This window comes from Cantharellus anzutake (genome assembly GCF_015039405.1).
Source record: "Cantharellus anzutake strain C23 chromosome Unknown EI90scaffold_13, whole genome shotgun sequence".
In the NCBI taxonomy this organism is placed as follows: Eukaryota; Fungi; Basidiomycota; class Agaricomycetes; order Cantharellales; family Hydnaceae; genus Cantharellus; species Cantharellus anzutake.
The window spans coordinates 792,662-818,661 of record NW_024066963.1 but is presented as its reverse complement, the minus strand read 5'-3'; the positions used below and the strand labels follow the sequence as shown (position 1 = coordinate 818,661).

General features: G+C 48.4%; 6 protein-coding genes across 6 annotated transcripts; 2 read left to right on the top strand and 4 right to left on the bottom strand.

Moving 5' to 3' along the window:
- The first annotated feature begins 9,266 nt into the window (after positions 1 to 9,266).
- EI90DRAFT_3153004 (uncharacterized protein) lies at positions 9,267 to 10,478 on the top strand. Its single transcript, XM_039065837.1, has one exon. The coding sequence runs from the start codon at positions 9,303 to 9,305 to the stop codon at positions 10,302 to 10,304; it is 1,002 nt and encodes a 333-aa protein (XP_038918615.1). The 5' UTR covers positions 9,267 to 9,302; the 3' UTR covers positions 10,305 to 10,478.
- EI90DRAFT_325782 (uncharacterized protein) lies at positions 10,428 to 11,171 on the bottom strand. The gene is made up of 3 exons (XM_039066611.1): positions 11,024 to 11,171; positions 10,616 to 10,949; positions 10,428 to 10,560 (listed from the first exon to the last, which is right to left on the bottom strand). The coding sequence occupies exons 2-3, from the start codon at positions 10,930 to 10,932 to the stop codon at positions 10,551 to 10,553; spliced, it is 327 nt and encodes a 108-aa protein (XP_038918614.1). The 5' UTR covers positions 10,933 to 10,949; positions 11,024 to 11,171; the 3' UTR covers positions 10,428 to 10,550.
- A 1,538-nt stretch (positions 11,172 to 12,709) lies between these two features.
- EI90DRAFT_2913394 (aspartic peptidase domain-containing protein) lies at positions 12,710 to 13,969 on the top strand (the record flags this gene model as incomplete). Its single annotated transcript, XM_039054496.1, has 4 exons — positions 12,710 to 13,145; positions 13,236 to 13,723; positions 13,790 to 13,818; positions 13,885 to 13,969. Coding segments are annotated over 4 exons (1,038 nt in total), but the record flags the coding sequence as incomplete, so codon positions are not given.
- A 573-nt stretch (positions 13,970 to 14,542) lies between these two features.
- On the bottom strand, positions 14,543 to 15,515 carry EI90DRAFT_3153002 (uncharacterized protein; the record flags this gene model as incomplete). The annotated part of the gene is made up of 2 exons (XM_039065836.1): positions 14,543 to 15,280; positions 15,432 to 15,515. 2 exons carry the CDS (start codon positions 15,513 to 15,515, stop codon positions 14,543 to 14,545), a joined length of 822 nt encoding a protein of 273 aa, XP_038918612.1.
- A 934-nt stretch (positions 15,516 to 16,449) lies between these two features.
- On the bottom strand, positions 16,450 to 17,930 carry EI90DRAFT_3014642 (peptidase S8/S53 domain-containing protein; the record flags this gene model as incomplete). The annotated part of the gene is made up of 5 exons (XM_039056802.1): positions 16,450 to 17,130; positions 17,190 to 17,467; positions 17,518 to 17,621; positions 17,672 to 17,781; positions 17,886 to 17,930. 5 exons carry the CDS (start codon positions 17,928 to 17,930, stop codon positions 16,450 to 16,452), a joined length of 1,218 nt encoding a protein of 405 aa, XP_038918611.1.
- Positions 17,931 to 18,307: 377 nt separating this feature from the next.
- EI90DRAFT_2913646 (uncharacterized protein) lies at positions 18,308 to 18,664 on the bottom strand (the record flags this gene model as incomplete). Its single annotated transcript, XM_039054506.1, has 1 exon — positions 18,308 to 18,664. One exon carries the CDS (start codon positions 18,662 to 18,664, stop codon positions 18,308 to 18,310), a length of 357 nt encoding a protein of 118 aa, XP_038918610.1.
- Positions 18,665 to 26,000: the final 7,336 nt, after the last annotated feature.

Here is a 26,000-nt window from a genome sequence, read left to right as displayed (position 1 = left end):
CACTAAAACAAGTGGCAACATCAGTGAATGAAATGAAGTACTGATATCTGCCTTTGCCTAGAACCTGAGCTGGACCCCAGACATTGGTGATGATTAAGTCCCTGGCTGATTTATACTTAGTTCTGGACTCTTTGGGGAAAGGCCTCAAGGTCTGCTTAGCTTGGATACAGGCTTTTCAGGTAAAGTTCAGAGTGGAATTGGGGGTAACCTCCAAGCCTTCAACAACTCCCATTGTCATATCCATACCTACTCCACCTAACCTCTGACCTACTCCACCACGGTTTCAGTCCACCTCCGGTTCGTCCTCTCCCTCACCTCCACCATACCCTCCAGTATACCTCCGGTCCACCTCTGCCTCCAATCTCCGGTACCTTCTCTGGTACCTCTTATCCTCATCTTAGATGTTTAATAATATTTCTACCTACCCAATATTACTATGGACCTCCTAGGACCTCTGCCAACCCTGCAAAGGTGTTCCCACTTTCCAATAGCTGTCGCTAATTCCACCCTTCACCTACCCACTCCACAATGCTCAATAAGGTGATTCTCTCATGAGCTCACTGACCTGGCAAGTGGGTAAGTCCCTCTTGGGTTTTCCCTTTGTTCCAGTTTGTCTTGTATTATGTATATAAGTCATGTACTGTAGTTGATGGCACCTCAGTGCAAAATCGACAATAACGACTATCCCCCCAGAGTTTGCACCCCCCTGTTCTGAAATTAAGGACCAGACACTAAGCATTATCGAACATAGGCACAGCGCTCCCCTCCAAGTCACTGAGGCCATGGTCCCTCTGCCCGTTGTTGTGGGGACAAGTCCGTGCAGGTCAAACCAACCCTTATCACACATTTCACCCCCTACTGCATCAGGGACTAGGATTGGTGAGTCGTGGTAATAGTAGGAGTTGTAAAGACTGTGGAGATGGTTCTGACGAGTCCAAGATCGTCGGATTTGGTGGAGTGGTTGAGGAGATATGACTTTTTCTTTATTTTCCTTACTATTTTCATTCATTCACATGTGACTTTCCTTTTATATTTGTATCGGACTCTTCCATGACAACTGTACAGACAGTTAGTTAGAGGTTAGACAGAGTATCAGCACCGTACTCGCAGGACCCACATCTACCCAGAGATAGAGAGAGACCTACCCCCCCTAGACCTGAGCCACGAGTCTAGATTGATAGACCCATTACACCGTCCTCTATCTCCAGCCTCCCTTCCAGGGAAAGGTCCAGGCACACTGCCCCTCCTCACCGTGTCCTGACAATATATAATAATACAGGAGTGGAGTCAGAGAATCCAAAGGGAACAAAGGGAATGGAAGGAGACAAAGGGGGACTGGATGAGGGAACAACCCCAATGCAAGGGAACTCTATGGTGCTTCCCAAAAGGGCAGGGCCAAGAGGGGAAGGAGTGGAGTGGGTTGTGGGGAATGACAGCTGACTAATATGGAAAGGAAGCAGCCATCTAAATAAGGAAGAGTGTCAGGGCAACCACACCTGACCATACAACCCCAGAACCACCTTCCCTGACCTCCCCCCACTTCCCTCATCCTCCCATCTTTACACACCTTTCACAACTACAGCCCGCACACGAACCCACAGGAAAAATCATGTGGGTGAAGGTGAGCAACTCACCTTAACCCATGTGACACCTTTTCCGCATCACAGGAACATGCTCAGCTCCTACCCTTAGTCACGTTACGAACTGTACAGTACATTTCCCTTTTATAGTAGCCAAGTGGGGAATAGGGAAACTTACCCTTCTTCTCAACTCAATCCCTGCTTAGGCAAGTTGTAGTTACCCTCTGTAATACATGACAACTCAATCCCTGCTTAGTCCCTTCAGTGAGTTTGAGGAGCTGAGGACAGGGTCTAGTGCCCAGCCACCTGGAACACCGCACACACCTAGGCCTGAGGCCATGCTGTCCCTGATCGAGGACTGAACCCTGACAGCATGTCTCTAGGAGAAGACGTTGTATGGCCAATACATGTGATGTCCACCTTGTGATTACTGGCTGAATGAGGGCCTTTGCCTGGTGTGCAGTATCATGGATAGTGCACTGCTCTGTATATAGCAAACGAAGCACCAGACAATGGTTGTTGAACCAATCAATTATCTCATTCACCTGTGCCAATCGCAATGACATTCCATTGTTGTGCATAATATAGTCACCGAGAATAAGCTGCATCTATGATAAATGGATTAGCATGGGAACTGTTTCAAGCACAGGGACATACCTGATGAGCAAAGGAATCTGTTACTAAGAGCCATGGAAAATGATGCAATAATCTAATGCATGCAGCCCAAGATTCTCCTGATGCATCTGATACCCACCTGATGAGCTTTAGACCTAAAGGGCCTTCAATATAATCCTTTTCTTTCTTAATGTGTGTTAGAACTAGGCAAGGGTGGATGGGAATGGAGACTTATCAAGGAGGGACCTTGGCCTCAGCGACTCATGTGGAGTGCTGTGCCATTGCTGTTTGTCCATTTGGTCCTTAATTTCAGAAGCAGTGAGCAGGGAGTCTCTAGGGGGCATTTCTGGTCAATTTTAGACTGAAGGTCCAAAACGAGTATGTACAAGTGCCTGTATATAGTAGAGAGACGAAAGCACAAGGAAATTAAAGAGGGCCTGAATCAGAACAAAGGCATCTGAACAGAGACAAAGGGAATGATGGAGCGGAGCAGTACCGAAGGTCATGGGTTAGACTCTGTGGTACATCCAAAAGGAGATAGAGAGGGTGAAGCCCAGAGGGGCAGGAGGATGAGGTGAAGTGGGGATGATGACTAACTGGCTAAAATGGAAGGAAGCAGTAGTCCAAATAAGGGTGAGGGAAAATCATGAAAGATACGTTACAAGCAGCAAAAGTGCTGAGTTTGGTCCATGGAGCTTGGAGGTTGCAGAGGTTACGGAGGTTATGGAGGTGGGGTTGAAAGTCCAAGAAATGTTGGCAATGGTGTTTATGTAGAATGAGGTCACCAATGCAATGGACTTAAACCAAGGTGGAGTCAAAGTCCAAGGTCAGAACTATGATGGAATCTCGGAGCAAAGGTACAGACGGTGTCCAAGTATGAGGTATGGGACTGCAGCGGAAGGTCATAACTTGGCAGAGGTTTGATGGAAGAGTGATGGAAGGAGAGGAGTGAGGGGAGGAATGAGAAGGGGAGGTAAGAGGAGGAATGAGGTCAGGTCCGAAGGTGAATATCGGAGTGGATGGAGGTAGGGTAGGAGAGGGACAGATGGGGAGTGAGAGGAGGTGTGTGGTGTGAGGTGTGATGTTCAGTCCAAAGGTAGATGTCGGAGCAGACGGAGATAGGGTAGGACTCTGGAGGTGATGAAGATGAGGGTCTGGGAGTTGGATTGGGATCGGGTATGTATGGATATGACAATGTGTGTAAGTAGGTTCTCAGCAGTTTTGTGTTCCCCTGTGTTGTCATACACATTTGTTACTCATACCTTTAAATAGTTGAGTTATAATGAAGGTCAATTCTGCTAGTAACTGGCCTACCATTCCCCTTGATGAGATCATAAAGGCAACTAGGTGGTTCTGAGAAGTGTCCTTCCACCCATCACATTGACCAGTAGCATATGTGTTAGAACTGGGCGAGGGCAGATGATTCCAGAGGAGAACCAGAGACTTAGCAAGGAGGGACCTTGGCCTCAGTGACTCAAGCAGAGTGCTGTGCCATTGCTGTTTGTCCATTTGGTCCTTAATTTCATAGGCAGTGAGCAGGAAGTCTCTAGGTGGCATTTCAGGTTGATTTTAGACTAAGGGCCTAAAACGAGTATGTACAAGTGCTGGTATATAATGGGAGAGGGTGAAAGCACAAGGGAAACAAAGGGGGTCCAAATCGGAACGAAGGCGTCTGAACGGGAACAAAGGGATGACAGAAGTGGAGCAGTACCAAAGGTCATAGGTCAAAACCTGTGGTACATCCGAAAGGAGATAGGGAAGGCGAAGCCCAGAGGGGCAGGAGGGTGAGGTGAAGTGGGGATGATGACTAACTGGCTAGAATGGGAAGAAGCAGCAGTCCAAATAAGGATGAGGGGAAAATGCGAAAGATACATTACAAGTGGCGAAAGTGCCGAATATGATCCATGGAGCTTGGAGGTCATGGAGCTTATGGAGGTTACAGAGGTGGGGTTGAAAGTCCGAGGAATATTGGCAATGGTGTTTGCATAGTATGAGGTCACCAATGCAATGGACTTAAGCTGAGGTGGAGTCAAAGTCCGAGGTTGGAACTATGACGGGATCTTGGAGCAAAGGTATGAGTGGTGTCCGAGTTGTCAGGGCATACACCCTGACCTAGCCCACACCCACACTCGCACCCGCACTCGCACCCGCATCCGCATGCACACCCGGCCATTGTAGGAGAAATAATATTCAAAGAATAAAACAATGATCTATCAGAATAGTCAACGAACAGGTGTCAGGGACAGCTCTGAAAGCGGCGAGGTCCCGGTGCGAGGGACTCGATGGGACAGGTGTCAGCTATGCGTAGCAACGGTCCCGTTGCGGGGTGAGCGTCCCCAACCACTTAGGCTGAAGTGGGAAGTTGGTTATCATTAAAAAAGGGGAAGCTACAGTACTTACCTGAAGTGGGAAGTTGAGAAGAAGGCTGCTTCTTCTGTTCCCACCCCAGGTGCTATTATATACATGTGGTCAGGGTCACGTGGGAGGAGCCACGTCATCCCCGCACACAGCCGCACTCCCCTGGGTATCTCCGTGGGAGATCCCGGAGGTGTGCCGCTCTGTGAGCGGGAATGCGCGCGGCGGGCGTGGCGATCGGGGGAGCGGGGTTAGGTGTGTTAGTAATACATAGAGAAAGGGAGGTCGACCGTAGAAGGAAATAGAAAGAAAGAAGGAAAAGGGGAAAGAAGAGACAAAGGGTGATAGTGGGGAAGTGGAGTAGGGCGGCGTGGTGCGGGGTCAGGTGGGGTGTGCCCTGACAACAGGTGACAAGTTCAGACGTTTAACAGATCTCATGATCTTTATGAGACTGGACAGACATTAGATCATTATAAATTATCTACACCCATGTAGCATGAGATTTAATCTACTACAATCATGCCTAGAAGGAACATTGGGAAAGAAATGTGAATATCTCGGGAACCAGTAAACTTTTGGCTGCAATCTTTTTACCATCTGAAAGGACTGTTTCTTAACTTTATCCACGGTTTTGTTTCATTCTAAAAGCTTCAAAACTAACGGAGATATTGCTCAAACGGCGAAACACCTTATAATTCATATATATTTATTTGCTAATTCTTACAAAAAGTAATGTGACTCAAGGGAAATATATTGGCGCCCGGAAGTCTCGCGGACCGAATACCATATGATAGAGTATTTCCGGGCGCGGGCGGACAGTTTTTGATCGCATCAGAAGAGGAGAAAATGCTAAAAAACTGGATCTTGTATATTTTCCCATGATTCATCAAAACCTTTTGATTTTAAGCTCAAATAAATCGGAACAAAGGAATGATTGATGATCTGGATCTCGGATCATAAGCATGAAGTGATTCAGAAGTCCGCAGATCGGTTAATTAATTGGGAAGGCTCTAGAACATTAGTAATGATGCAGCTTCACAAAAAGGGGTCAATTAGAGAACAGTCTAGAAAGTTCCTTTATAGCTGAGTCATTTCTAAAGATAACCGTTCGTAATTAAGGCGGTGTAGAGCATAGCTTCAGCGCTCCAAGATCCCGCTAAGATCGGCCCAAAAGACAAAGAAATGAATTACTTATTGCTGAGTCATGTCCTAAGTCCATTATTAAGCTTACACAGCCCAAGCCCCTATATCATTCTAGAACTATCTATAATACAAATGTAGCACATGTAACTAGTGCGAGGCGTGGGAGTAGAGAGGCCTCTTAAAAGCATAAAAGGCCGCCGCTTCTGCCCCCTCTCAAACCTTAGGTAGAAATAAAAGTTTAATTCTCCTCACCAGTGGTTGGTTCATTTGCTCCAAAAGATAAAAGCAAATATTAGTTGTTAGCTAATATAAAACTAACACGTCACTCTAAGCGTGAGTTAGGGTCAGTTAGACACAGCTGAACAAAAGTGTCATAGTGAGAATTAGTGAGAATTTGATGGAGGGACTTCTTAATTGAATAATCTCTCAGCAATATTTGGTTATCACACCACAGGAGAAAAGTGAGTGATCCTGAACCTGCTAGATAACTAGCACACACTCTAAGCGATAGAAAGAGCAGTTTGGTCACTCCTGTATTGAGTAACATTTATTGCGGAATTATTTTATTAGTAGTTTTCCTTCAGTAAATTATCAGGAAAATCACGTCCTACTGAAAAGTGGTATATCTAGGTGTAATATTGACTAGAAATCATAGTAAAGTCAATATAAAATTTTATCTGTAGACGATCTATACGTCAGGTGAGATCGTTGGGGGGTGGTTATTGTTGTTTAGACAGTGAACAATCATATATTTGGCAACCAAAACACAGTCAGTACGCAAATCAGCACAAACTCTAATATCGTTATTGGATGTAGGAAACTGGTTACATAAGGTGATCCAGCTCCGCTCCTTCACCGTTGCACCTCCCACACGTGCCCTGTGCCAGACGCTCCATGCGGCTGGATGCCCTGGGCCCCGGGTCTCGGGCCTCATGTGACTTCTGGATATCTCCGGAAGTTTTCAATTATATTGGGCCACTGTGGGAAGGTGAGAAGTTAGCTTCCTTCTCACCTTCTTACCCACAGCAGCAGTGTGCCCTGGACAGGGCTGTGTCCCTTTAGGTTGTGGGCCATGGGGGGGGGGTCACGGGGACCCATGAGACGTCCCCTGACACGAGTACAGGGTATGGGACAGTGGCAGAAGGTCGTAACTAGGCAGAGGGTCGGCACAAGAGGGTCAGAGGGAAGAGAGGGAAGAGAGGAGTGGAGGGGAAGGGTGTCAGGTCCAAAGGTGAGTATTGGAGCAGAGGGGGGAAGGGTAGGAGAATGATGGAAGGGTGGGGGTGTTGTGAGGAGTAAGAGGAGGAGGGTGGCGAGAGGTGTGGTGTTCGGTCTGAGGTGAGTATCAGAGCAGACGGAGATAGGATAGCAGAAGGATGGAAGGGTGGAGGTGGCATGAGGGGTGAGAGGAGGAGTAGTGTCAGGTCTGAAGGTGAATATCAGAATGGATGGCAGTAGGGTAGGACTCCGGAGGTGGTGAAGATGGAGGTCCGGGAGTCAGATCGGGATCGGGTATGTACGGATATGACAATATGCCCCCTTCATTAACCAAGTCAACTCCTCATGTCGTTGGTCAAACTCCGTGTTTAGAATCTGTCCTGAAAGTTTGTTCTGATTTGGAAGTCTCAAGGCCGGGTTCAACATTGAAAATAACTTGACAACCTCCAGATTCTCAACACAAAGGAAGGACCATCCAGCAGACATGATAGCACGAAGTAATTGTTCCTCAAGTGCTACTTGTTCTTCATTTGGAAGGTAGGAGTTGTTGGTGAGGTGCTTCACCGATGGGGAATATGGGCTGGAGGGACAATGTTGCAGATAGAGAAGCGTGGCTCTGAGTTGATGATGGATTGTTGGCAGGTGTTATATGCACATGAGGGAGTGGAGTTGTTGAATGTCAGTTTAGCCATGCCTGTCCTCCAGCACACCCATCTTGGGAAGCATGTGCACATTTTACAAGATGACATGCCAACTTTTCTACCGTGCCTTGAATATCGGATGAGAGTGTAAGAGCTTAAATTTTTTGGTTGATGAGCACTTCTTGAATCAAATTAATGGGATTATGCATACCAGCTTCATGTAGTTCACCTGCTGAGCATCTCTGTGCAGCATCTCCAGTTGAGATGGCCTCAGAATCCGCTGCCTCCAGTGTCCTTGCATGCCAAGCTACACATCCCTTGCATTTTGCGACTCGGTGGCTTTTATTATTTCCATAAAGCCTGTCAAGGTGATAGAAATGCTCCCACATAGGACTCGGGACACCGATGTTAAGCAAAGGATGGGAGGCAGAAATGCACGGGATTGTGCTCGGAAATTTTCGAAAATCCCACAACATGAAACGTGGTGAATCAGGGGGTGAAGTCGCAAATGTGGGTAACTCAAGCTGAAGTGGAATCACTCTTACACTCTTAGTTATATTGTGTTGCTTGTATGCCAGCAGACAGTCATTGCAACATAAAATCTATAATAAACAAAATTTATCCTGCAAGGAATCGGTCAGACCGCTCTGAATATCGGGATTTCCCGCCGAAAAGTCCGACTTGTGAGAGAGACTTGAGACCATTGAGTCGGACTCACGGACTTCAGTCTTCGGGACTATTTGGGACCAGGTCCGCACAACACTGCACTCAATGCTGGCATAACCCTATACTGGACATTGAACTCTGGAGGGCGAACGCTTGTCGAGATTTCATTGGGTACCTGTGAACTACATGGCGTGCAGGCAGTTACGGCAAAATCCCGACCAAATCGATTGGGTCTAGCTAAGATATCAACAAACCTGACAACGGTTCACCCCCAGGGCAAGGAGTCTTTGGATCTGGCTGGTTTCGGAATAAAACTCTATTTCTCACCCTGGACTCGGAGGCTCGGAAGGATTTTTGCGATGGACGTGTATGACGACTGCTGAGATTAATAACGATAGGATGAACCAAAGTGGACCGATTTGAGGACACAGATATCAATCCCTTCGGGGTCAAATACGTTCAGGATGTCAATAAATGAGCTTTTGTGCTGCCAGAATGATTGTAGAAACTATTACTTGCAAACTGAGAGTTGTATATGCATCGCCTACCTCTTGAAGTAACGAATCAATCGACGTATGATCAAGCCCCGGTTCTTTCACGCGTGCGCGCGCTCCTCCAATAATTTCCCTTCCTCTGATATTCTATCCCAAATAACAAGAACCTGAGCATGGACGGATCACACTCCACGCAGTAGCGTTTGGACGTTCATGACGGAAGATAAGATAATACTGGTGTGAGAGGACGCACAAAAATTCTCACATATGACTGATCATACGTCATTGACACCAAACACAGATGAGTGGCTCGAAGAGGGGAGTTCATGGCCCTGTCATGACTTGGACGACCGTCGTCCAGCGTTGCGACACTCGAGGGAACAACTTCAATTTTACATAAACTAGGTTCGATGCTGAGGAAAAGCGTGTTGGACCCTATGAATAAAAGCGCGAGAGGTGCTTCAATTGGCAACCCGAGCTCGGGGATCGAGCCGAGCCCTTTCAAGGGTGGCAAGAGAAGCTTATGATTGTGGGAATTTGAATACTTATGTAAACTCAGTTCATCCTTTTTGGCGCTTAAAAAAAAAGAAATGGTTTATTGGCTTGATGGCCGAGACCTCCCTTTGAAAGAAATCCTTCCACGTCGGCCCCAGTACTATGTCTCCGTTTCGCGCGACGAGGAACTCAGGGATGTGGTTCGTGCTGTTAGGACGCAAGCGAACAATCTCCGAAACGCGATCAGCCATAACGACTATTTGCAATGGTTGACCTCGGCGAGGGAGTACATAGAGTGGGTCGTCTGGGTCTCGCGACGATATGCACTTTGGGGTTACGAGGATAGGGTCAAGGGGTTCAGTACGTGCGTCGAGGTCTTTTCATGGCTAGACAACATCCAATCCAATTGGTCCGCACGTATCTCCAAAGAAACGTTTGACATTGCTCGTCAACGTTACACCGCATCCTTGCCCATCGGTACTGTCTCCCCTCCATCTATGCGCACTAAATCTTTACCCAAAGCTACGGAGCGGGAGCGGGAGCGTGAACACGAACATGACGGCGAGCCCGTTCCTGATACTCCTGCTGCACTTCCATCATCATCATCATCCCCCCAAAAACCAATGGAGACACCAAAAAAGCCCTCAAAGGCTAGTCATAGACGCTCCTCCTCCACCCCTTGCGCAGATGCTCCGAAATCCTCACCAGAAAGGATAAAAATTCCTGTTAAGAATGCATCAATCCACGCAGTCCCTCGACGTCGTTCAACTTCAACTCATCCTGGAGAGAAATCCTCTACTTCCAGACCCCTTTCTCTATCGCCCCTCGAAGAAGCCGAGACCTCAAAAAAGGAAAAATCCCACAAACGGCGTTCCAAAGACCTTCCACCACCACCACCACAACCAACAACGGACCTCTCTCCAACGTCTCCATCAGCTCCATCAGATAAGAAGAAAAGACTGGAACGTGCGTCGTCGTCCAAATCGCCTCAGGAAATCTCAGCTGCGCGGAAATCGAGAACTGTTCTACGTATGCCTGGGTATCGCGTTGTAACTGGGGATGGCGGTGATGACGAGATTCTAGTGCTGAGGATGTAGGAAGTGCGAAGGGGGAAAGAGTGTGAGGGAGAGAGAGAGAGGGGTGAGGGAGGTGATTTTATATTCGGCTATTTACATAAGGGGTTTTTCATGATCAGGGCTTTGTTTCCACCGTCATAATTGTTGCAGTAATCATGCATATAATTCCAGGGCCAAATCCATAGCTAATACAAGATATTCATGGTGCGATTTTCGATCCCCTCTCCTGACTGACCTAACTTTCCGGAACGTAACTATTGGCCATGCTTAAATGTCACTGGTTCATCGATCGTACCTGAGCTCAGACCACAGCATGTACATGAAACACTGACCCCCCGCGAAACATTTTACTGAGAACTGCACGGGTCATTGAACCATTTGAAGGCAAAGTGATCGTATAGTGACCATGGGCCGTGCGTGGGACGAGGACGAGGACGAGGACGCGAGTCCTGAAAAACGTTAACCCCGGCTTCTCTCTCACCTTGAAAAGGCACAATGCTTTGATAGCATTGCTTTCATCCGGTGTAAAGCGGTGGTAAATACCTGCTGGAAGGACCAACAAATCGCTAGGAAAGGCAAGGATCCTGATCCAGGCGTCCGACTTCAACTCTAGCAGGGGAGTTTGATGTATGTGGAGCCAGTGCAACATGATCTTCGTGTAGATGTCTTGAGCGATCACCACCCAAAAATGGGCCTTCAACATCGTAGCAACACTCAAAATATATGCGAGAAATACCCACTCGTTTTGAGCTAGCTTGGTCTCAGGTAGAATCTTATTAATGATATCTCGGGTTTTAAAGACTCTTTCCGCTGCGATCCTGTCTATCTCTGGCTCCTAGTTCTGAGGTGAAATCGGCCAGCAAAGATCCTCAGTGTCTCTAAAGCAACGGGACCACCAGGGAGTGGGCGTTGCGCCAACTTCTGATCGGGGCTTTTGAGCAAAAGATTCTTCGTTAAACCCGGTGTGCCAGTCGAAACGCATGAAAATGTGGACAGCATCATCCTCAGACAGATCTTTGAAGCTTGCCAGTAAGCTTTCATCGTTTAGGATTTGTTATGAGAGATACGCGTGAAGGGGGGTAGTTCTTTCGCGACAATGGGCAAAGTGGCGAAATCCTTCGGAGCGGCTAAGTGTAACCGAGACATTTATCAAATTATTGACATGGAAAGTAGAAGCGTGTTTCGTCAACGCCAGTTGGAAGAACGAGCCCATTAAAGAGGAGAGAGGAGCATCCTGGACAGCTTCTGAGTTGTATCTCCGAGCCCTCAATTGCGCAACCCCCGATGACAATGTAATTCCGCAGAAGACTCCCTCAAAGTTGCACGACGACATCACTAGCAATAAAGAGCTGCAGTCCCAAAGGTTGTTTGAAGTCGAGGCATCGATGAGCGCTGCAACTGCTCACCTTGCCGAGTTGAATTGCCTTTTTATAGGTTCGTGACAGGTAGGTCATCAAAGAAAGTCCACGAATCACGAACCGAGCGTCCTACGCTACGTTTCCAATACCGAGAGTGTCCGAAATGCAAGGATGTAATGATAGGATTGATCAAAGCCCCATCAAGTCCAGTCTTCCTACGGCACCAAAGCCCTCCCGGAAAAATTAGTGCTCAAAACCTACTGAGCGGAAGTGCAGACCTCCCTGAGAACTGGCTAAAAGCCACACTCACGGGACGTCCCGAATTAGTGCGTAAGTAAACCGCGGTGGAGTCTCGGGAAGCGGCCCCAACGCAAACCAAACAAGAAACCCAGACTCTAGCAAATACCTCTTCCCCGGGGATACCCCACCTTCCAGCGAAAGCTACAGGCGGTTCCACCAAAGGATCGAACTTCCCACGGTCGCTCGTCAGACAGATTGACACATCATTACATCATTTACATCTCAGCCATGGCTCCACTCGGTGCCATATTGATGCTGACGCCTTTCCCTTGACCCTGAGCCTGTGGGATGTTGGCGCGTTCTGCTTGGCACCCACCCTACCAGTCCTTGCTGTGGAGGACTACAAAAACAGTCCCCCACCTCTCCAATGGTTAGCACGCCTAGTACTAGCGATCCCGCCTCCCGCAACGATGGTTTTGCTCACCGTCTTGCTCCTCGCCACATTTGTCGCTGCGAGCCCAACCGACTCGGAGCTTGTCCGTGCATCATCTCCTAGTGCTTCCCTGGACTCCATCATTCCTCCCGCAAGCAAATTGCTTCCCCTAGTCTCTCAGCCTCGGTCTATGTATAAGAAACAGCTTGTTGAGGGAATCTGCGGCAATTTACCGGACCATTTTTGGACGACCAGCTTAGCTGGATCCAGTCTCGATCAGGAGTACCTAGCGAACGTCACTATTGGAGGTCAGAATTTCTCCCTTATCGTTGACACTGGAAGGCAAGTCCACTTAGCACGCGCAGTTCCCGAAGGAGCAAATCTGTGTTCATTGTTTTTCTTTTTTTGTTTTAAAAAAAAGTTCCGACACTTGGGTTGCCACGAAAGGCTTCAAATGCTTCAACATGACGAGCGGTGGAGAGTCCCAATCTCCGTCTGAATGCGGATTTGGTAGCGAAGGATTTGACCCGTCCAAGTCTTCTACGTTCGAGCCGTATGCCGACGTCGATTTCAACATTTCATATAGTGATGGTGGTTTTATGGTTGGCAATGTTGGATACGATACTGTGTCGGTTGGCGGGATGACCGTGACGCATCAGGAGATTGGTCTTGTCACGCATGCATCGTGGCACGGCGACGGAATCAACACAGGTCTTATGGGCCTTGCATATCCAGGCCTCACTAGCGTCCACGATAGGAAGACTGGGGATCAGGTCATTTATGACCCGTTATTCTTCTCGGCCGTCAAACAAAGTGCGGTTCCTCATCCTTGTAAGTATCGGTTGTCGGGCCTCCGTCGTAGTAATGATGTTACAATTGTTCATGTCTTGCGCGTGCTGATGGGAAATCGACGATTTTTAGACTTCTCTATCGCACTTAACCGCGGCACATTTTCCGCCAGGTCAAGTCCCACCTATGATCCGAAATTGGGATACTTGGGATTCGGTGGTTACGTTCCAGTCCCCACAACCTATCCCACCGTTACGGTTCCTGTTTTAGTTGATACCCAAGGAACGCCCAAGTATTTCTTCTGGACGGTCGAGATCGACTCGTACATCTTCCCGGGTTCATCTGCCCTTAAGACCAGCTCCAACGCTACGATTCTTGATACGGGGACTACACTCAACTTCCTCCCCACCCATATCGCAAGGGCATACAACTCCAAATTCTCCCCACCGGCTACGTACGTGGCTAGCGACGGGGTATATTATGTCCATTGCAACGCAAAAGTTCCAGAGTTCTCGGTAAAAATCGGGAGCAAGGCTTTCAGCATTGATGCAAGGGACCAGGTTGTTCCCACTGGATCAAAGGATGGGAACGGCGAGGATATTTGTATATCTGGTACTCAGGTATGTGGTTCCTACTGGCGTTAAGCACACCAATGAAAAGAAACTTTTCAACGTGGGGTATTCAAGGATGGAGGTCCTGGAAACACGTTCGTCCTGTAGGTCCTCACTCACTAGAACAAAACTGCTCAGATCAACTCTTTTTTTTTTTACCTTTTCCCTAGTGGGGATGTGTTTCTCCATAACGTCGTCTCTACATACAACATCCATTCGAACCAAATAACGCTTTCTCAGCGAGCCCCTTATTGATGAGGGAGGGATGGGATGGTGCTCTAATTAAGGTGTATTTACGATGCGCACTTCTTCGGATACCCATACAAGATTCGGTGGCCCTTATACATAATAATGGAATGTAACCGCTTTGTTCCACCTAACCCTGGTTGTCCGAGGTTCCAACTGAGAGTAAAAGTCAGGTAAGCACTAGAATGAAAAAGTAGTTGCAGGGTTATGCGATACAAGAGTCGTGATGCGCGCTCACCTGGCAATTGAACCAAAGGTTTGAAGTTCCGGTAAGAAAATCTACGCTGTGTTTACGAATACTGATCGAAGATCGTTTCCAAAGTCCGAGATAGGGTCGCGTCTCGACTTGGTTGATAGGAGGCCTATGAGGCGGCCGAGTGATTTAAGGACGCGACGTGAACGATCCCAATATTCGAGCTTTTAAACATTGGAATCGTCCGTTCTGGAAGAAAAATCGACGCCGGATGCCTAACCATACACCTCTTCCATCAATTCTTTCGTTTCGAACCAACCATCGGGTTCTTGCCTGCCACATGCGCACAAAGGAAGAAGGCTGATAACATAATGTATAACCTGGGTCGTTCAACGACCGACCATCGATGCTTTGGAATCGCGTCCGAGATTGGACAGGGTGTCGCGTAGACCGTCAAGTGATATGTCCAAATATAATGATCCCGGACGAGCAGCATCCAGCTGGCGATAAAGTCCGACGCACTCTTCAATATACGGGAGTGCCTCGGAATCCCATTCGAGATCGGAGAGAGCGGAGTGTAAGTTGTAGAGGGATCGTGCCAGTTTCGGTGTATACAACTCAAGACCAAGTACAACAAGTTGGCGCCAGAGCTCGACGCTTTCCTCAATCGTCTGTATATGATGCCAGACAAGCGGCGACTGGCTGACGCTGTCTCCAACGAACGTGCTTCTGTGTGCCGTCCAAGTTTGGAGAGGGCGCCAGAGAGTTTGATGAGTGAGATAACCAAATATCGTGTGTGTGATCCTGGATGAACTGTGGCTAGCTGGCGCCGGAGTTTGACAACTTAAATGAGAGCGCTTCGGAGCGTCGGACTGTAACAAGCTCGCGCCGGAGCTTGACCCATTCAATAAACGAGAGCGCTTCGGAGAGCCGTCCGAGTGTGTCAAGGGTGAAGACAGCTTATCGAGCGATGCAGTCGAATCTAGTATGTATGACCCTGGATGAACAGAGACTAGCTGGCGCCTAAGTCTGATGCATTCCTCAATGAATGAAAGCCTCGGAGAGCCGTCCAAGTATCGATTTGTGAGTGACACACCCAAAGACGACCCCGGATGGATTGCAACTAGCTGACGGTAGAGGTTGACATTTTTTCAACAAATTTGGAAGCGCTCCAGAGTGCCGGCCGAGTGTGGAAAGAGCACTGGATAGATAGCTGGACCGTGGACGATGCAGCCAAACCTGGTGTATATGAATCCGGATGAACGTGCAGCAACTAACTGGCGCGAGTTTCGCGCTTCCTTCAATAAAAGGGAGCGCCTCGGAATGCCATCCAAAGTTTAGAGAGAGTGGAATATAGACCATTGAGCGATGTAGCCAATTGTGGTGTTGTACGATCCTGAATCACTGCGTTTAAGCCAGAAATTCCGGGCAGGAAAAAGCGGGGATTACACGGGGACAATGCGATTTCCGCGACATTTCCCATATCGGATATTCGCTCTGTCCGCCAGCGGATTGGGGTCGACTTACTGGGCAGGAAATAACGGGGATTTGGGGGTGACTGTTAATATATCAATATTGATTTCCAATCTAAGTAATCCACATCTGGAAAGCACAGTTTCCAACAGAGCTAATCAGGTACTAGGGTTGTAGCGGGAGACGGCCAAAGTGGCCCAGAGTGTATTGGCAAATGCGCAGCAAACTACGCGTGACCCGTTATAACTATGACCTTAAGCTGAAAGGAAATTTGATGAAACGTGACAGTGGAATCACAGAAACATGTAATGGGGGGCCAGCAGGGGTACCCAATCGAGCCCCGCCCCCAGCTGAGCAAGGTGATTTGACTATGTAAAAATCCCCATCACAAGCAAAGGTCAGGGCGGCGCAGCCATTCTGGTAGGCTTAGCAACACAAAATGGGTACCCAGTTGGGCCCCACCACTCTGATCCGAATTTGATCCCACCCAATCTGCTATGAGTCCTAGGTTCGGTTAGAACCCACTTCACAGAGTTAGAAACCTGAACCAAAAAACTAGTTCCGAATGGAGGGTTCGGTTCACGGTTTGAACCAGTTCACCATGAACTTTGGCACCCTTATTGTCCGGTATAAGTGGAAAAAGTTGCTCAGTGATGGAGACCGAAAAGTTTGCAGGACCTGGAACAGAGTAGCAGGAATTTGGGCCAAATGAAATTAACAGCAAACACATAATTGACTGAGTACAAGAAGCGAGCGAAGTAAAGGGGAAAGACTGTGAAGCAGGTCATGCATGCAACACTGTTCTACTCCAATAGAATCAGAACTACCACTGCCACCAAAGTTGTGTCCTCAACTTCGTAGTTCCCTCTGGCTGCTCCGTAACGTCTCCGACAGCATGGCCCGTTAGGGCAGCGCTTAGCTCGGTAGGAGACACCGGATTAGGTTTGTGACCTAAAGCAATGGCTAACTGACCCGTGACGTACGCGGCTGACATGCCAGTGCCGGTGTGAAACGTGGTCGCCCACGGGTCCGGGCTGTGGATCGAAGGACATGCAATCTCAACCCCCGGGGCGAAAGCATCGACGAGAAATCCGTGGTTGGAGAACCATGCCATCTTGTTTGAACAATCGATAGCGCCAATGGTGATAGCTTGAACAACGGATGCAGGACTCCACATCACTGCATCCTCCGCATGGTCCCCTGCAGCGACTACAACGTGCAAACCAAGGGAGATGACAGCACTGACAGCTGCATCAACGGCCGAATTGAGATAGAAGTTGCAGGCTACCAAAAGGATGGAATGACGACCATTCAATTGAAATTGTACGGAAGCCCAGATGATGCCTGCGATTAGGTCGGTCGCAAATCCCGTGCCCTGAAAGTTGAAAACCTTAACCGCAACAATATTGGCCGCAGTCGCCATGCCAAACCCATTCCCCACTACTCTCGCGGCAATCGCTGTGCCATGACCGTTATCATCCCAGCTGTTGGGGTAACCAAAGGGCTGCACCCGCAAACTGGCATGAGTGAACTTATATGACAGATTGCGCAAGAGATACGCACAGTACCCAAAAATGCATTTCCCTCAAAGTAGGGTGCATCAATCTTGATACCCGTATCTAACGAAAAAATATCCACTCCAAATCCGTCGAGGTGACCTGGCTGGTCATCCCTCATTTCGGCTGGGACATCGTTGAATTCTGTCGCACCCCCCTCATTTGCTTCATGGAGGTCATCGCAAATGGATGTTATGTCGTCAGCTTCGATGTAGTCAACTTCGGGGCAACTGAGAATGTGAGTAAGGGTTGCTCCAGTTGCGTGTGCGGAGTAGCCATTCAGGACTACGAAAGTTAGCCTATCTTCGGGGGGAAATTCCCCAATATCAACTTACTTTCATACCGGTAGGTGGGTAAAAATTTTGACCCAGGGCTTCGGGCGGATATCCGACCAATATCCTCGATATGATGTTCCACATTTTCACCGGATTTCAGCACACTAAGTAATGAGTCGGCCAGTATTATGCTATGCCTGTGTGTGGGACATACATAATGTACGAGTCAGGCTTTACTGGGCCCTTCGGCGTACGAACGGAGGCAGCAAGGGCTGTTGTGGTGGTGGAAACCAATATTGCGATGGAAATGACGGTGGTTGAGAACTTCATTGGCCAACAGGTAAGAGCACAGGGAAGACTGAGAGGATGTCCAAAGAGCCTTATGTAGTGTATCAGCACAATATACAACCTGATGGCTGACGGCATACCTCAAAACCTGGTCTATGTGTCGGTGAAGCCTCTAACAGCTGCATCACCGCTGCTCAATGGACAATTTCAGCCCGATCAGCCTGACGAAATAGTCCCGGGCCATGGAAGGCACTGAGAGAAGCTAGCGATTGTAACGTGATAGGTCAGGATTTTGCGAAGGGTCCTGACCGTTGTGCGATTATTGGAAACAAGACATTGTCGGTTATCATGTAACTTCGCGGACTGCCACCTTCAGCTTGCTTCGGGCTGAGTGGAATGGGATTTTTATCCTGATCTTTTACAGACCGGTTCCACGGTTCGCTGGAGTTGGAACAAAGCCGGATTTTTATCTTATGGTAGACCCAGACAAAGTTGCAATTCGGAAGCTAGATGTGAATTTGACTTAGAGTTAGGTATCGTAAGCATACACAATGGATTCTCATCAGAGTTCGTCTTGTTGGAGAGCATCTGGAGTTAGTAAGTCATCTATGAAAGCGGTGCGAGCCCAGGAACCACTCCGGTCAACTATCGCCCATTGAGGATTTGCGGTGCCAATTTGGATGCGACCCACCACTGCGCAGATTGCAGCCAAGTCCACGATTTCAATATATGGCGTCAAACTTCTAAAATAAGTCGGCTCTAGCGTAGCATCGTGTCCCTGGGTATCACAAGTGGTAATGACACCAAAAAGAATGGTTTCGGGCTCGGTATTTTTGGATATGGCATTTGATGGGATGGTGCAGTGAAGGATAGTAGACAGTGCAAACAAAATCTTCTTTGGCTCGTGGGCGGTGGGCATTCGCGTCGGCGATCAACTCATACTATATAACAATATAACAATAAATTCATACTATACTGTCAAATAACATATTGGGTCATGTGAACCAAAATTGCGATCATTAAGCATCGCGGAAACTTTGCTTGCTGCTCATCTGTGGCAGCCGGGATTTTTGTACTCTTGCTGATGCTGCAAGTGGGAATCTGCTATGGGACCAGAAAACAGAGGGTAGCACTTCAGCTCACTCCCCAAAAGCTAGGGAAGAAAGAGAAAGGGGGCTGAAAGGGTGTTGCGGTAAGAACAGGTCTGTATAATCAACAGGAGGGGGGGGGATTTTGGGGAAATATATAACTCTGGTAACTCTTGCTTATCTTCTTTCCGTGGTGGATTTCCCTAAAGGTCACAATAGCCCTTTACCAATTGTGTGGCCACTCATCAGCAAAAGTCCGTTATGCTCCGGAGCATCAGGAGTGGCTGGAGCATGTGGGAGACAAAACAGCAGATTGGGCACTCCTGGAGCCAATAGTGTTCTCCTGGGAGGGGGTTCAGGAGCGGCTGGGAGTGGTGAGGAGTATGCAATGTGCCAGGAGCAGTGGGAGGAAAATTTTGGTCTCTAAAAAGTTGAAAAAAATAAATTTAGGGAAAAAAATCAAAAAAAATTCAGGAACTATAGTGCCTTTAAAGTGCTTTCAGGACATATAATTATTTGCGAAATTGAGGAAGAAATGATGGAGAAAAATGGAAAATACTTTCGGAGACCCGAGAAGTAATGAGAACTGAATTGATGGGAAAGTCTGAAAATTGAATAGGAAAGTGAGGGGAAGCCTTGTAGCATTGTTATTTTCTGCTGTTGTGATTTTCCCTGATTCTTCTTGGTCTCACTCCCAGCTGCTCCTGGACCCTCCCAGGAGCTTTCAGGAGCTTCCAGGAGTATTGAGGAGCAGCTGGGAATGAGACCAAGAAGAATCAGGAAAAATCACAACAGCAGAAAATAACAATGCTACAAGGCTTCCCCTCACTTTCCTATTCAATTTTCAGACTTTCCCATCAATTCAGTTCTCATTATTTCTTGGGTCCCTGAAAGTATTTTCCATTAGCTGCTCCTGGACCCTCCCAGGAGCTTCCAGGAGTATCCAGGAGCAGCTGGGAGTGAGACCAAGAAGAATCAGGAAAAATTAGAACAGCAGAAAATAACGATGCTGCAAGGCTTCCCCTCACTTTCCCATTCAATTTTCAGACTTTCCCATCAATTCAGTTCTCATTATTTCTTGGGTCTCCGAAAGTATTTTCCATTTTTCTCCATCATTTCTTCCTCAATTTCGCAAATAGTTATATATCCTGAAAGCACTTCAAAGGCACTACAGTTCCTGAATTTTTTTTGATTTTTTCCCTAATTATTTTTTCAACTTTTTAGAAGTCCCTATTTTTCAAATTTTCCTCATTTCCCTCTATATTCCCCCCTCATTCTCCCCCTCATTTCCCCCTCATTCTCCCCCTCATTTCCCCCTCATTCTCCCCCTCATTTCCCCCCTCATTTCCCCCTCATTTCCCCCCTCATTTCCCCCTCATTTCCCCCCTCATTCTCCCCCATTTCCCCCTCCTCCATATTCTGCAAGTCCGAAAGTGATTAAGTTGCCAGATTAATCATATATCAGGCCATAAATTTTGACTGTGTATTGGTGAGTCTCAGTGTCCTTGATGTATAGTATAGTATTTGATCTAAATGTTAAGTAGTGTCTTGTTGTGTTAGTCTTGTGGTAGGAGGTATTCATGGGGAGTCTTCCCTCTTTTTTTTCCTTCTCATTTTCAAATGCTCCAGGAGCTCCCAGAAGCTTCTCACCCCTATACATTTTGAAGCATTAAATTGTATTTACTGGATATGTTTGTGCACAAAGCAATGCTCCATGCCCTCCTGGGAGTGCCCTGGAGTACCTGACCAACTCCGGAGGAAACAAGCTGTTCCTGGACCGGCCAATCTCCTCCTGATTCTCCCAGTGCTCCCCATACTCCGGAGCACTCAGGAGCATAACAATTTTTTGCTGATGCTCACAACACCCAAGTACACAGACTTCAAAAGTAGCAGGAGGGGGGGAAATCATCTATTCCATTTTCAATTGCTACCTAGATATACCCATACTGCAACATACAACTGGGGAAAAGAGTCCGAAATATATGGGTTTGGCTGAGCTGAGCCTCCACCAACAATGGTGGTAAGGTTCAGCTGTCATTGGCTTAGAATAAAATTTCAAACAACAAAAGAAAATGAAAAGAAAAACACAAACTTCCTCATACCACTCCAAACACTGCGTCAAAACTCCATCCCTTTATTCCATTCGACTCTCCTTATCCATAGCTTTCTAATGATACTGATTTTGTGAAATTTGGTGGAGATTTGACTGAGAACGGGAATTCTCAGATGCAGTATACATATCTTGATTATCCGTGCACAGGGAAACTTGGACCAAATAAAATGCCATAATTCCAAGACTCCTCCAATGACTTCTTCAGCATGTATATCATTTGACTAGCCCGTATTTTCATTGAGACTAGCTCGCATGTGAGCATCCAAACAGTTCATATCATCCTGTGACTCCTGTCATGCCTGACAATCAGAATATCTCCACAACCACTGAACCGATTAGGGTGAAATTCAACACTGAGTCTTTGGGCATTTTTCTGGATTTAATGAATTTAAGATCGTCCTCTTCCGTCAACTTTTGACCTTGTTCCCATGGTCACAGTCAAGTGCACGGACTTCGCACATGAGGACATTTCAGGTTGAATTTCTCCACCAATTCTCCACCAATTCCTTTGCGGAAAGGCTCTTTCGGTTTGTACGAAAACCCTCTTTCTTCTTTCTTATTACTCCCTCCCATAATTCCTTTTTCCTAATAATGTACAAGGGTGGGAGCCCAATTTTGATGTATTTGCTGCATAAGGTTCCATGAAATTGAGCACACCCGTTATGCACTCCTACAACATCTATCGCGTTCTACTCATCTGCTGCTCCATCCTGAACCAAGAGCTGAGTGACAGACATGTCTACAGGTGCCTTGGTATAAACCCCAACAAATCATGTGACGAACGATTGACCCTCACTAATGCCTCCATCATTAAGTAGTGAGGGGGGGCTTCTGGCCCCCTTCTGCTGGCAGCCTCGGTTCCTCTGTTGCAAGAGGGCTTGCAGCTCTCTATGCCGACTAAGCTCATGGGGCCAAACTCTCCAAAACTCCTACTTCTTGACTAGACTTTGCTTAACTCTCGATCCTTAACTCCATGGTGGGTTCTCCAGGATTTCTGCAAGGTCCGGGCTCAGCATCCATGTCATATCCATACAATCCCAACCTCCGCTCCGGGCTCCCGGAACTCCGAAACTGATTCCGGAGCCCTACTTCCCTTCCATCACCTTCTCCTTGCTGACTCCCAAGAGGTTATCCCACCTCTGGCTCCAACACCACCTTCGGTCCGACTCCGGAACATTCCGGGTCCGACCTCAACCTTGACACCTCCCAGACGAGCACACAACACCTATGCCCCTGACTCCGGAACCTCCGGTCTTAGCTCCGACCTCGGACTTTGACCCCACCTCCGCTTATACCCATTGTATTGGTTAGCTCATTCCATTTAATTGCGTTTGCCAATATTCTGGAGTTTAACTTCCGAGTTTGGACTTTCCGGACTTATGTCGGACCTTGCAACTATTGCATTGCTCCATTCAATTCCGCTATACTCCCTCATTCCTATTTGGGCTGCTGCTTCCTTTCTATTCAGTCAGCTGGCCATTCCCCACTCCCATCCTCCTTCCTTCCTCCTTGGGCCTTGGCTGTCAGAGACCAGATTCGAGATGAGGGAGAGTCTCCGTGATGGAGGGCTTTGGCCTCAGCGACTTCTGCCAAGAGCGCTGTGCCTAGTGACACGTCCGTGCCCTAACTTACTGACTGGCAATCAGAACCGAAGGGGGGGTAACTCTAGTTGATTTTATTACTGAGGTGTAACCTATGTACAAGTGGGATATATATATGGTTACAGCGAAGACGGGTCCGCAGTTGGCGGAGCCGAACGGAGCGGAGCTAACGGGGTTTAAACATTAGCTGACTGAATATTACTGACAAGTCGGGTCGTGGGGTTAGCGGAAAGGCAGGCGATAACCCAGAAACGGAAAGGAGGGATAGGCCCGAAGGTGGGCTCTGCAGGGCAGGCGAGTGTATTGCCCAGCGGAGGCGGGGTGCGCTAGCGGACGTTGGAGCTGTCCGGAAGTCTTTGGGGCTCCGTACTTAGGGAGGCGTAGGTAATAAATTGAAATGAGGGGGTGGTGACCATCGAGGGGTACCGAGGGGATTGCGGAATGCGGGAGCTCCGAGGTTAGTGAGGAAGGAGCGGAGTTATACCGGAGGGATCGGAGGGACCAGAAGTTGATGGCCGGGAATGGATATGACATTGGCCCTTCATTCCTCCTTTGAGAAACACCATTGAGTCAAACCCTTGACCCTCGGTGTCGTTCCTCTTTCCATCTCCCTTTGTCTCCTTTCATCCTACCCTTGTTCCTTTTGATTCCGGACCCCTCCTTATATACAATGTACCTAGTAACTTGTAACCTCAGTCCGAAATCGACTTGAATTCCCCCAAGAGACTTCCCCTCTGCTAGATCCGAAATTAGGGACCCCCAGGACAACCAGCAATGGCACAGCGCTCCGCCTGAGTCACTGAGGCCGAGGTCCTTCCACGCTAAGTCTCTGATTCCACTCTGGAGTCGTCCGAATCCGCAAGTTCTAACAATCCACTACTCACTCATTGTGAGCTAAACAGCTGCCCTTATTCCTACTGTTGGAATTCCACACACTCACTCCAACTTCAGTGTGTCCTAGAACCTTAGAGAAATTGGGGGAGGGGAGAACTTCTTTTCAAAATCCAGTATGTACAGGATTATATCTAATAATTATTTTTAGAAAGAATAGATGGGAAATATTGGTACCATATGGCACCTGGGTACCTTATTAGGCGAAATAATCGAAAAAGTATCAGTAACAATAAAAGAAAATCAATCAATAAGTGAAATATGATGGTGAAATATGAAAATATAAGAAAATAAGCGATTTCTCGACGGATATACGGAATTAAGAGCCGAAATTGGAAATGTAGCCGAATAGAACTATTACGCAGCCAATAAGCATTTTTACCAATTTATTAGATGCTGTGGGAACAAGTGAGGCTGGAATTCTGGGTTGCCACTTGAGATTCCCATGCCTCTAACTTCTCCAACATGGAACTCCGTCAAATCTCCACCGATTGGGACGTTTTTGGTATCGTTGGGATCGTAGAAATTAGGACTATCTTTAGGTACCAAATTCATATCGAGTTGTCGCATGAATGAAAGTGGTTTCCTAATTGTAGAATCGGGTATCCGAGCCGAGTCTGTGTGTGGGCGATTATCCCACCTACACTGTCGCCAGCTCCCCTGACAAATTGGGGACAATGAGGACGTAATGGGTGCTGCACTCCATTCTGAGTCACTGAAGCCAAGTGTCAGGGGATGGACCCCGGGTCTCCATGACCCCTCTCTCTATAGCCCACAGCCCTGTGTGTGAACAGCCTATCCTAAGGCACAACCTACTGTGGGTAAGAAAGTGTAATAGATAGAAAGGCAAGTAAGGTACACTTGGCTACTGTGGGTAAGAAAGTGAGAAGAAGGTTAACTTCTCACTTTCCCACAGTGGCCCAATATGGCAAAAACTTCCGGGGATACCCGGAAGTCACATGAAGAGTGGGAACCGGGCCCGGAGCATGTGGCACATGGAGCATGCAGGGCAGAGTGCACAAGCGGGTGCAGGTCCGGGTCCGGATGCGGGTCCAGGTCCGGGCTAGTCAGGGTGTGTGCCCTGACACCAAGTCCCTTCAACACCCTGTCACCCTCAGAGCTCCACCCCACCTCCGGTCTGTCTCCAACCCACCATCAGACGACCCAGAACATCGAGCTCCATCAGAGACACCCGCCTGGGTAGCGTTCAGATCTTCCCCAGGTGGGTTCGTGTCAGGGACACGTCCGGGGTGGAGGGGGCCCGGCTGTAGCGCCCGGCAGAGGGACCCTCTCGGGGGACGAAGCGGGCGCGCGTACTGACGGGCCCGATCTGGGACTATAGTCCCTGGCCACTTAGACTGAAGTGGAAAACGTGAATTGTTATTAAAAGGAAGAACTACACTACTTACCTGAAGTGGAAAACGTGAGAAGAAGGTTACTTCTTCAGTTCCCACTTCAGGTACATTTATGTACATGCGGCTTGGGTCACGTGACAGGTGCCACGTCATCTGCGGAGAGGGCCACAGCCATCCGGGTATCCCCGCGGGGGATCCTGAGGGCGTCCACGCGTGCTGGGCGTAGCGGGAGGTCGCCCGGGGTGTCCGAGCCGGACGGGTCAGCAGTACAATGATACAAGGGAAGGTGGTCCGTGTAAATAGAAAGAATAAACAGAAAGGGAGAGTGAAATAAAGGAGGAAGAGAAAAGAGGGAAGAGGGAGGAAAGGGGAAGAGGGAGGAAAGGGGAAGAGGGAGGAAAGGGGAAGAGGGAGGAAAGGGGAAGAGGGAGGAAAGGGGAAGAGGGAGGAAAGGGGAAGAGGGAGGAAAGGGGAAGAGGGAGGAAAGGGGAAGAGGGAGGAAAGGGGAAGAGGGAGGAAAGGGGAAGAGGGAGGAAAGGGGAAGAGGGAGGAAAGGGGAAGAGGGAGGAAAGGGGAAGAGGGAGGAAAGGGGAAGAGGGAGGAAAGGGGAAGAGGGAGGAAAGGGGAAGAGGGAGGAAAGGGGAAGAGGGAGGAAAGGGGAAGAGGGAGGAAAGGGGAAGAGGGAGGAAAGGGGAAGAGGGAGGAAAGGGGAAGAGGGAGGAAGGATGGGTAGTGGGGAGCGGGTGAGCGGGTGAGCGGGTGAGGTGGGCCCAGGTGGGCCCGGGTGGAACCGGGTCAGGTGGGTGTGCCCTGACAGTTCGTGACACCATTGTCATCTCTGAACAGACAAAAGAACCCACTGTTGAGGTGCAAGTGCCCCAAGAGGTCGCTGTAGTCCCCATCAGTCAAACAGGTCAGCCAATCATTGGGGTCCCAGTGTCAGGGCACACACCCTGACTAGCCCGGACCCGGACCCGCATCCGGACCCGCTTCCACCCGCCGCGCTTCCCGCATGCGCGCACGCTCCGCGCGCCGCATGCTCCGGACCCGGTTCCTACCCCTTCATGTGACTTCCGGGTATCCCCGGAAGTTTTGCTGATATTGTGGCCACTGTGGGAAGATGAGAAGTTAGCTTCCTTCTCATCTTCTTACCCACAGTAGGCAAGTGTACATTACTTGCCTTTATCTTATTCATCTTCTTACCCAC

What these genes read in the sequence shown, in the direction of transcription:
- EI90DRAFT_3153004 (XM_039065837.1), top strand. Translation starts at nt 9,303, where the DNA reads ATGGTTTATTGGCTTGATGGCCGAGACCTCCCTTTGAAAGAAATCCTT.
- EI90DRAFT_325782 (XM_039066611.1), bottom strand. Translation starts at nt 10,932, where the DNA reads ATGTTGCACTGGCTCCACATACATCAAACTCCCCTGCTAGAGTTGAAG.